Source organism: Cyclopterus lumpus, chromosome 16 (genome assembly GCF_009769545.1).
Source record: "Cyclopterus lumpus isolate fCycLum1 chromosome 16, fCycLum1.pri, whole genome shotgun sequence".
Lineage (NCBI taxonomy): Eukaryota > Metazoa > Chordata > Actinopteri > Perciformes > Cyclopteridae > Cyclopterus > Cyclopterus lumpus.
In genome coordinates, this window is record NC_046981.1 from 4439658 (window position 1) to 4451680 (window position 12023).

General features: G+C 44.7%; 1 protein-coding gene across 1 annotated transcript in view; it reads left to right on the forward strand.

Moving 5' to 3' along the window:
- The window catches only part of LOC117745356 (eukaryotic translation initiation factor 3 subunit H), a 35199-nt gene extending 26987 nt beyond the window's left edge, over positions 1–8212 (forward strand). Inside the window, exons 6-8 of the mRNA XM_034553628.1 lie at positions 4255–4375; positions 7355–7487; positions 7909–8212. Of these exons, the coding sequence (XP_034409519.1) occupies positions 4255–4375; positions 7355–7487; positions 7909–8003 (349 nt within the window). The 3' untranslated portion in view covers positions 8004–8212. The remainder of the gene's footprint in view (positions 1–4254; positions 4376–7354; positions 7488–7908) is intronic.
- Positions 8213–12023: the final 3811 nt, after the last annotated feature.

Genomic DNA, 12023 nt, shown 5'->3' on the forward strand with positions numbered 1-12023 from the left:
CTTCTGATGACAGCCCCACCCGTCCCGTTTCTCCTCATTTCCACCTCCTTCAAAAAAGACACATATAATGTCTTTTATTTAATGTTTGTCCTTTTTTTTTTTTTTGTTCTCATTTTCCAATCTGGGGACCCATTTGTCAATGTCATCCACGTCTAAGGCTGAGTGAACGCAGTTTCACTTCAGCACGCGGGGTTGTTCTTACCACAGATGATGATGTTGATCGTGGTGATGGATTGCGTGAATGTACATTTATTTATGTCGCCATTCCTCTCCCCAAAAAAACAGCCTTTTTAAATGACTCCATATATGCAATGCAGCCTATATTCATGTCTGAGTCGCCTAACATGGATTTCAGCCGACTTCCACTGTGGGGTGGACTGAGTCCTCCTTTGCACCTCCATGTTTTTTTGTTTTTTTGTTCTGTGTGAATGAGCAGCTCACTCCTCAGTCCATCACTGCCCGTCTGCTTAGTGTAATTGGCCTCTCTCGCACTGGAGTTCTCGGACAATGGAAGGATAAGTAAACATGGCGTTCTGCTCCACAGGAGTGCCCCTGATGCGTCTTCAAGTAAGGGAAAGGTTATTGTTGAATGCAGGGAGAGAAGACGAGATGTGCAAGACGGTGTTGGGAGCTGCAGCTGTAGGAGGCGTATCTGGAAATAACAGAAAAATGAATCCTTTATCCATTGAGATGCACTTTGAGCACATATATTTTTTCTCAATTAGATAATGGGCAATAAGGAGTCAAACCCACCATAAATCTAAATATTAATTTCATAATTTTTATCTTTCATTGTCTGCGAGATGGGCTGCACGGTGGTGTAGTGGCTAGCACTGTCGCCATACAGCAAGAGGGCCGTGGGTTCAATTCCCGGTCGGAGCGGTCCTTCTGTGTGGAGTTTGCATGTTCTCCCTGTGGCAGGGTGGGTTCTCTCCGGGCTCTCCGGCTTCCTCCCACAGTCCAAAGACATGCTGCAGGTTAATTGATCTCTAAATGTCCCATAGGTGTGAATGTGAGAGTGAATGGTTGTATGTCCCTACATGTGCCCTCGATGGACTGGCGGCCTGTCCAGGGTGTCCCCTGCCTTCGCCCTATGTCAGCTGGGATAGGCTCCAGCGCCCCCGCGACCCTAATGAGGATAAGCGGTATTGAAAATGGATGGATGTCTGCGAGATGACCCTATAAACTTTTGTTGTGACACAGTTAGATCGAGGCTCTTTCGTGCCCTTTTTTTAAAACTATTCTGCCTGCAGGAGCGAACCAGAGATCCATATTGAGCTTCAGTCCACCGGTTAAAAAGGCTCCATCAGAGGAAAAGACCCGTTCTAAAAATGGAAGTCACTTCATTGGCCGCTTTGTTAAGGAACTCCCTTCTGAACTTTCAATTTACTGGATGTCAGCCCATTTTTGCTCGCACATCAATACAGCTTTAGAATGTGTCCTCTATTGTCCTGTGTAAATATGAGCATACATACACACACACACACACACACGCACACGCGGCATGGCTGCCATTGAACCTGACCTTAAAACGGAATCGGTGATGATGGGAAGTCCCTGCGCAGACTTTGATTTCTAATTCAGGATTGATCGAAGGGCTTGCTGACCCGTCTGAATAATTCAACCCTTTCGGAGCCCCCGTGTCCAGACGCTGTGTAGTGTAGAATGCATTATCCCCCCACCCCAACCACGTGTTTTGAAATGCCAATCGTTTTGTGCACAATTATGAGTCGTCGTGTGTGTGTGTTTTACTTGCATACTCAGGCTTTTATCACAACTGAGCATGCTCAAGAGAAACGGTGAAGAACGGCGCAGACTCGATGCTATTGAGAGTAGAATGGGCAGCGGAAACCCCTCATCACCAAGCATGCGTCAAGGACGCAGAAAGACTCTGAAATACAAACTGGTGACAAAATATAACAAAATCCAGTGCACGGAATCTCTCACACACACACACACACGCACATTTCTGTCCGGCTCAATTGACGCGTGCATAAACGACAGATGTTTTTGAAGGATCCTGCTCTGACTAAATGTTTTCCTCTGCATATATTAAGAATGCACACCACACGAATTAGCCGCCATATTGCCCGATGAAATAGTTTTTAAATGGACTTTCGTCAGGGAGAATCAATTTTGACACAGTGAGAGGGGACTCGGTGGCGAGATTTGGTCCTGCGCCATCGGTTTCCATGTTTACAGCCCTGACACACTGCAGTGGAGGGTTGACACACTGATCACACAAAAAGCCCTCGCAGACCATGCGACTGCAAAGGGGTTTTCACAGGTTTGTTTTAATTTGACTTTTTAAAAAGTTGAAAGGAGCTGACACCTCATTTGCAGTGTTTGCCAATGTAGCTTGTTTTCTGTTCTGCAATCCAGGGGCAGCAGGCAGGCCTTGAGCTGCACACACACACACACACACACACACACACACACACACACACGCGCCTCATACAGATGGATAAGGATGTGTTACAGGTTGCCATGCATGTGGGAATACCGCATAACACTACGTCACCAGACGCAGGGCTCATAAAATGGATGCATGTGGTTCCATTAACGTTATCTCTCTGTTAGCAAGCCTGATGGACTTCATCCGTGTGTGTGTGTGTGTTTGCATGTAAATGTAATTACGGTGTTTTCATTTGAAGGTGGCTGATGGCAGCCAGAGATGATCATGATGAGTGGCTTTAGGGCGTGCATATATTTTACACATGTATGGTTGCTTAATTTTATGCACATGAATGTTCTACTTTATACTTCCTGCCATTTCACTGATACTTTCTAGCGATGATACTAAACATTAGAAGGCATTAGTACACCTGTTCTTCAATGCTGGCTGTGTTTTATAGTTACTAATTGCAAACCGGTGCGAGAGTCAGAACTACTACAGTACCTTTTTGTAATTTAATTTAATCGGTTGTGATGTTGGACTTATATAATTCCATAACAATTCCCCATGTCATTTATTTTCTTCTCTCCTTCATAGCACCAGGAACGCTAAATGTGCAGCCGGTGACATTAATGTCATGGATGCCTAAGGCATACTGTACTGTAAACTTTTTTTATTTTTTTTTAATATTGTGTAACCCCTGAGGCACTCGTGAAGGTTTACGTTGCCGCGTTTCAAACGACGGCAACGTTAGCGTTTGGTTAGCGGCAATTATGTTTCAGTTCAAGACTTTGCACCGTCTATTTTTTTTTTTATAGCTTGCCACACAAAGTGTGAGGAGGCGAGAGAGAGAGATGGATATTGATTTATAAAATTAGTAATTGAAAAGAAATTGCAGCAGAGAGGAAAGCAACTCAAATAAACCCAAAACACTTTTTCCACCCGTCGTCCACACTTTCACAGAAACAATGAAACGCACACAAAACTGTTGCATCAGCGCAAGTGTGCACACAGCCAGAGCATACCCGGTGCTGGCTGTCCTTGCGGGTCCAATTGCCATTTAAATAAACATTCAAGAATCTGTTTTCCTACAGTACATGCTGCATTATATAGCACCCAAGCATTCATACCAAACAATATCATTACACAGAGGAAAGTAGAATGGGGGGGGGGGGGTTGAGTTGAAGTAGAGCACTGCAGCCTTGTCAAGGTTGAACTTAAGGCGGTAGTGAGACATTGTGTTACAAATGGGGCTCATGGGAGGAGAGAGACGGGGAATGCTGGTTGTGTTGTAAGCAGGGCTGTGTTTTGGAAAAGACGAGGCATGTGATGAAGCACAGGGACAGGAGGGAGGGTCCTCATGTCTGAGTACACACACACACTAGCACAAACTGTGTGTGTGTGTGTGTGTAGTAACGGTCCGTTTGTAGCTCTTTGCAGGATAAGCTTGAGATAATAAAAAAAAAAAAGGATGAAGGTGGTCAAAATGTACAGATTTCTCACCTGGATAAAGAGTTGCATCGCGGTGCAAGCCGGACCACCTGCAGACTGTCATCTGGCCTTCGAGATCGCACTGCTGTGTGTGTGTGTGTGTGCTTGGTATTGAGAGGGATGCCGACCGCAAGTCAACACCAGCAAGCGGACCGTGTGCACAGCCAAATATCAGAGCAGACACAATTACAGCGCGGTTGTTTTTGTTTTGACTAAAACCCCCCCGAACTTTTAAGTAGATCTCGAAGTCGGGCCATTTTTATTTATACAAAAATGACTGAAGGGTGAATGAATGTCGCTGCTCCTCACGAGTGCTGATGGCGGAAACAAAACCGGGTGATTGACCGTCTGACGTTTTTTTTTTCCAGCAACCATCTAGAGAAGAGCCTTCAGCTTCTGATGGACAGGGTGGACGACATGAGCCAAGACATTGTCAAGTATAACACCTACAGCCGCAACCAGAGTAAGCAGCAGCAGCAGAAGCACCAGGTAACTCGAGCACACACACACCTTTGAACTGAAGTGCACACACCACCTACAGACACAATGAGCGAGCAGCAGCAGAAACATCAGCTTACCAGCATACACACACACACACACACACACGGGTATTCACACACAGATGCACCTGCAGACACAGTCAGCAGGAAAACAGCAGATATATTTCTCTCGGCTATGGACACAACCAATTGTAGCTATAATCCCAGCAGCAAGCTCTGGGTAGCACACACACACAAAAAAAAATATGGTACGCCAGGCTAACGCATTTAAGCAATAAGGTACGATAGGCAATACTGCATCGGCGATAATGTACTGTTGTTCAACAGTACATTATTGCCGATATAGTACTGCCTCGAGTATCTTATTGCTTTTATAGTACGATTACCTGCGACATTATAAATGGTAAGTAAATAGAAAGCTGCCTTTCAGCACAAAATAGTTGCGGTTTCCAACCAGCATTAGAGAGACTTTGCACCGAGGTGCTGCGCAGGCAGTGATTGCTTGAAATGACAACCAACACCGATATATATAAATAAAAATAAATAAATAAACATCTCCTAAGCGTCACCCTCAAACATGTCGTATTTGGTCATTCCTTAACTCACTGCTGAGGGCTACTTCTGTGATGCAATAATGTATTTATCCTTATGTGAAGAAGAGCAGGTTCAGGAGGTTAAATACCGTTGAGTCACGCTCTGACACCACTGATCTTCAAATGCCACCCAGGGAGAGCTGTTTCATATGGACTAAAAGCTATTATTAATAAACAGAGCCCGTCCTTTATTTTAATGAGTAAGTGAAATTCCTCTGTTTTTATTTTTCTGTACCGGTGAGACATATCAAACATAATTTAAAAGCGCGACACACACACACACACACACACCACACACCACACACCACACACCACACACACACCGCCTCGGCCAGAAGCAGCCAAGCGACCAGGACAACCCGTACACGCAGATGAAGCCGGCCTCGTACCATCTGAAGCTGTAACCTCAGCCAGATGCATCATGAACAGTTGGCAACGCATGTAAACACAATGGCGTCGAGGCACAAGGTCTCGCGTGTGCACAAACGCACGCCTACGTTCAAACGAGCGCGTTATTCATCGTCCGTGAGTCTGAAGCGTCGGCGGTAATGTGATGCGGGGTCTCGGCCAAGTTCACACGCATTAGACCGACTCTGCAGCAAACCTGCATCCGTGACCACGAGTCGGCATTCCCGAGCTAACAAACCCAACACCTACGTAGACCCGCGCACACACACATCCCCGGGCCAATCACCCACACTCGCAGCCATTATGATCCATCATCCTCCCATACCGACCTTCTCATCATCACAGCCCGCGAGCCTTACCCCACCCCCACCCCTCCCCCAACACAAACGCACATACAATATGAAACAGACAACCCCTTTAATGGCGTCTACCTTTTTCCATGTTTCACCTTTTTTTATTATTATTATTATTCCCGACAATGAACAAACGGGGGCGCACAAAGAAAGTGAGGCTCTATTACACCTTTCAGACATCTCCAGTACTTGCTCCATGTAATCTTGTGTTATTGACCCGGCTGCTTCCCGGACAAATGGAACCTTATTAATCATCATAGAAAGTTGCAAAAAGGCGGCGTGTTTCAGAGGGGCTCCATTTTTCACATGCAGCTCTCTGAATATGTTAGATCGCAGGTTCCCGGGCACAATCTGTGGGCAAGTTAGTCTTTGTACCGGGACATTTCTGTCTCACTCTCCCTGTGATTTATTCATTTTTCAATTTTCCTTTTTTTCTCTCCATTGATGGAAAACGCACACTTTTCAGAAGATTATTTATGGAGCAATGTGTTAATCTTATCAACCGAGGAGTCGTGATTCATGGTTAATGATTTGATGACTCTGCAATATTTGCCACGTCATTATTTATTCCGAGCCACATTTTTGAAAAATAAGTAACATAAGTAATAACTTTTAGCTTGTCGTCTTTTATGTCACATTTTCCTTGTTAAGATGACTTTTAACCGCATCGTTATCCAACATATTTTCAGTTTCGCCAACCAAAAGCTAAATACAGAGCAATCTCCCTGCAGTCTGGAGAAGAAGTGTCACGTGGGGGGCGGGACCTTTTGTCACCAAGACGACGACCTCAAACATTGAAGCCAGAGCTCCATCGGAGTCCTCAATCCAGTTCAGACTTTGTAGCTTCGAGCCGTTTGTGAAGAAAAACAGTGTTTCTACTTGATGCTGGATTTTTGTGCATTAATTTAGATAAATGCAAATTATTTGAATATAAGCTTGTTCAGTTTGCTTGTTAAAATGTGCATAGAGTAACGTTTCATTTGAACAAATAGTTTTATCTTTTATTCATCGCTTATCTATTGCAATTGGAGTCGGCTTCAGACACTCTCGCTGTGGGACGTGTGGTGGAAAGTACTCGAGTGGCTCCCGTGCCGCTTTTCCCCTCATCTGCCCCGCAACCTCCTCTTCCAGTGGTCTGTGTCGGTCTCTCCTCCATCTTGCCAAATTAACAAGACTTTTAGGATCTCCAGAGACCCGGCACCTCGCTGATCTACCGACTGTCAGCCCTTTACAAATCATTCCATCCCTGTCAGCGCTTATAACTCCTGTCTCTCTGCCTGTCTCCACTATCTCTCCTTTCATCGCCATGTTTCTTTACAGCTCACTTCCTTCCCGCTGCTGTTTCCATTGTCTATCTTTCTTCTTCTTTTTCCCTTCTCCTCACTATCTGCTGCCATTTTGTATCTCTCTTACTATATTTCTCTCGCTCCTAACTTCTCTTACTTCATTGGCTCACTTTCTCTTCACTCCTCACCTTCCTAATGTAAATGCCCTTCTCTGTTTTTCTAACCATCTATTCCATTTTGAATTTCTCTCTCTCAATGCTTTTTAATTTACTCTTTCTTCTCCCTTCCTCCTCTAATGCCCCCCCCCTCTCTGTGCTCCTCCCTCTAGTACGTGCAGAGGCGTCAGCAGGAGAACACCCAGCGGCAGAGCAGAGGAGAGCCCCCGCTGCCGGAGGAGGACACCAGCAAAATGTTCAAGCCCCCTCAGCCGCCACCGCGCATGGACACGCTGCTTATTGCAGGTACGCACACACACACACACACACACACAGACAGCCTCCACGCACGGACAGACGGCCCTCGTCTCATAGCCCCCCTCCCTCTCCAAACTCCATCGGCCGCCTCTGCTCCCCTCCTCACAGGAGCTCGGGTTCTGTTTTGTAATTATCTCCGCCATTATCTTGAAATTACATTAATTCAAAGTTTATTGACTCAATCTCCAACTCCACCGCCCCGTTCCCCGCCGCCTCACGCTGTTCAGCTCTCCCCCGCCGTCTTGAAAACATTCTGATCCTTCCGTTTACTCCGTTGGCCACTAATTTGATGTTTTGCTGTGCTGCTGTTCTCTCTCCCTCGTGTGCATGTCTGTGTGTGTGTGTATGTATGTATGTATATGTCTGCGTGGGTGTGTTTGTGTGGATGCATGCGGCTACTCTCCAACAGGGCAAATTAACAACTACTGCCAGAACGTGAAGGAATTCACCTCTCAGAACCTGGGGAAGCTGTTCATGGCGGAGGCTCTCCAAGGCCACAACTAGAGGAGAGTGCACAGAGGGGGCTGGGGGGCGGCTGGGGATGCAAAAACACCTTGAAGACGATTAGAGGACCACAGCGTCTTTTTTTTATTTGTTTTCTAAGAATTTATTCATTGTTTTTATGCCGAGCTCCATCTTGGGAAAAAAATTAAAATTGTCTTTGAAGATCATTTTGAATTCGATTTGAATAAACGTCCGGCATCTCTACGTCCTTTCTGTGTCTGTTTTCACAGTTTAACTGTATTCAGATCTTGATGGTAATTGCAGCGTATTTTGGTTTGTAGACTTGGGCATCGTTTTGTGTTTGTAAAAAAAAAAAAAAACTTAGTTTTGTGCACAATATTAATATGTTAAAACGGGGCTTGTGCGCCCAATACTAAAACAATTACACAACACAATGGTACTTGCACATCATTTTATTGCTACATGCTTTTCATCTTGCAGTTCAAACATCAAGCAGGTGGAAGCAATTACTGGTGGATTTGCTGAAGTGTCTGGTCTGCATGGGGGGGGACGATGATACCCTTGTAAACGGAACTTCAGCGCAAGTATCCGTGAGGGCTGAGCGTCAAATGAAATGCCAGTTACATGACTCACTGGCTCACTGCACCAAATGGTCTGGGGTTTTTTTGTTCTCTTTTTCCTGGAATTCAAATTGCACGTTACATCAGGATCTGCCTTTCCTTTCACAAAGATGGCAATTAGCACATTGTTCATTTTGAGAAAGTCCCCAACGGTGGATTTTTGGCTTGAAACGCAACGATTTTAGTTGTTAAAGACCACATTTGAAGGAGGAGCTGCAGGTGAACCAAATGACAGACGGATAACATTTGTCATCTGCTCTCTGTGGAATTCCTTTTGTATTGTTCACGCTTTGTCTGTAAATGCCAATAAACAATGAAGTGTTTAACACAATGATAACGGGGGAGACAATTAAGTGCTTTTTTTAAAAGTATATTCATAAAACCCCAGAGATGAATTTTAAAAGAAATGTGAGCCACGGTTAAAGACTAACAGCGTTGTACAAAGCACCTTCAAAACTTTGCTTTTGCACCTTTTTCATTTGTATTTTGTATTTGCTGGCTTATCAGAGGAAACGTACGCAGCCTGAACAGTGTTGTTATGATCCTATCACTAATTATGGAAGTTAAACGTGACGAGTTGTCTGAGCATATTGAATTCACTGGACCTCGTAGGAAGCATATTCTCATTGTTGTTCAGGATGTTGCTGCCTGCCTGTAAAAGTAAACTTTATAGTCCCATCTGCTATCCGGCTCCTCGAGCCTTCGCAGTTCATCGTTGGGCTTTTGAGTCATTTCAACTAACTATTTCAACCTGAATAATCCACTCACTCGCATTCTCCACTTGGCCCGCCCACGAGTACCCACTCGACAGGAGTAGACCCGGCATTGTGATGACTTTTTTCTTTTCTTTTCTTAATCGCTTGAAGAAACTTTTAACCTCCTATTTAAAAGAAAATTAAGTTGTCTTTTTTTTTATTTATTTTTTATTTAAATGAAGGGATTTCCAGGTGCATTCAAAGCTTTTTTTTTGCAGCTGATCTCGTGGACCGTGAGCAGGTGAAGTCCATTTAAACCGTTCACCCTGTGATGGAAGGGCAGCAATGTGACGCATGGCTTTAAAAACACCTCAATTATGTCAACTATACTATCAATAGGAGCCAACACTTGAATACAAATATCATTTTTATTTGTATGTATTTCCAGAACTCACGTGGTTATTAATAGCCTATGATTGCATTATTGTGTTTGTCGACCTGAGAAGGCGGTAGGGTTGCCCTTTATAATAAATAAAGTTCTTGCTTATTCTTGCAATAAGATACTTCACTTATACCTAAATAGTAAAATCACACAATAAAAAATAACCTCTACTTTTTTTAATGATACAATAACATTATATTACGCCCAAAGGGGACATTCAGGTGTGTCCTTTACCCTTCAGACATTTGAGTCTTAAAAACACTTTTTTGCTGACACATAACCTGCAGGTCGATGCAGCATCTAAACCTGTCCATCAGGTCTTTAACTGATGCTGTCATGCACATCTTTAGACGTGACTCGAGTCATACACGCGCGTGGGAGCGCGCGTCACCAGCGTCCACGCGGCCGTCTCGTGGTTCGTGCTCGACCTGCGCGGTGAACAGCGTCATCTCACCCGGCCGGCCGGCGTCATTGAGTAATAACTTGTCCCGCTTGTCGTCGTCACAATATGTCATAAACTAATTACAATCAACATGATGAACGCGTATTGAGGAAACGGCGACGCTCGAGCCGGAAATGATTTACCCCCCCCCCCCCCCCCCCCCCCCCCCCCCAAAAAAAAAATTCATAAACACGTGGCTGGGTCGTGACGGGACGTTTTCATTCTCAACAGAGGGCCCCCGTTGATGATTGATTGATTAATTAATGAAGGCTTTCGCCTCTTCGACAGGTACACACCTGTGCGTGTGATTGATGTGACACGACACGTGTGTGTGTGTGTGTGTGCGTGTGTGTGTGTGTGTGTGCGTGCGTGCGTGCGTGCGTGTGTGTCGTTGCCCTTGAGTCCTTCGTGCGTGTTTGCGTCCCCTCAACTGATCCAGGAGCGCCGTGCCAAGCCCCTCGCGCAGTTCAAACACGTGGGACACGGTTCCGCTCGTATTTAAAGTGACAGCGTCGAAAGCGGTTGGGGACCGAATCATGCAGTCGCGACGGGGCTCAAGGGCGAGAGAGAGTGGAGGTGCACGGGAGGTCCCACTGGTGTCCCCAGAGAGTCCACGGTCATGCACATCACGGAGCGAACTGTGCTGTTGAGCAAGGAGAATGGGCAGAGTGGTTGGAGATGATGGAAAGGCAACAGTCATTTAAATAAGCACTCCATTACAACAAAGACATGCAGAATATACCATCTCTTGGAGTCTTGGAGCAGACGACCCCACAAGGGGCCCACTCCTGTCACTTAAGGTCTGATGAGTCTCGATTTCAGCTGCGACATTCAGCCGGTCGCGGCAGAATTTGTTGTAAACAACATGAATGCATGGATCCATCCTCCGGTCTTTGTATCAGCGGCTCAGGGTGGGGGTGTAATGGTGTGAGGGGATAGTTTCTTGCCACACTTTGGGCCCTTTAGTGCCAGTTGAGCGTTGTTTAAACGTCACGGCCCACCTGAGTATTGTTGCTGACCTCGGCCCTCCCTTTATGACCCATCTTCTGATGGCTGCCTCCAGCAGGATGATGCACCATGTCACAAGGCTCACGTCGCCTCAAACTAGTTCCTTGAACATGACGATGAGTTCACTGGACTCCAATAGAGCTGCAGCAACATGCGCGATGCCATCATGTCAATATGGACCGACATCTCTGAGGAATGTTTCCGACAACTTATTGAATCTATGCTACGAAGAATTAAACCAGTTCTCAAGGCAAAAAGGGTGTCCAACCTGGTGCTAGCAAGGCGTACCTAATAAAGTGGCTGGTGAGTGTATATATATATATATATATATATATATATATATATATATATATATATATATATATATATACACACACACATACAGTATATATACTTACATTCTGTTTTTAGTCGTTTTATAACTTCTCCTTTGAAGCATAGTCGCAATTAATGAATAAATAGTTGAATGAATTTCAAATAACGGTATAACAAAGATATATATAATTATAAAAAAATGACTCCTCGCTCCCCTCAGCATGTTATAAAACATTTAAAGTTTATGCACCTGCAAATCATTCACAGGCACGCTGACATGTTTTAATTAGTGGCTTCCACCTTTAATACAAACTGCACAGTCTCTGAATATATGAATATATTTTTAGTATGTCCACCACCATCTCTCTCATGTCCGCTGCATGTTGGACCTTCGATTGGTTCACCGCTTTATTGTTTACATTCGGTTCATAAATGCTAAAGAGGGGATTACAGGAAGGTCTTAGCCTCAATATGTATTTTGGAAATAATTATCATTAATGTTATTTGCCATTGAACAGAAGGTAATTAGTACATTAT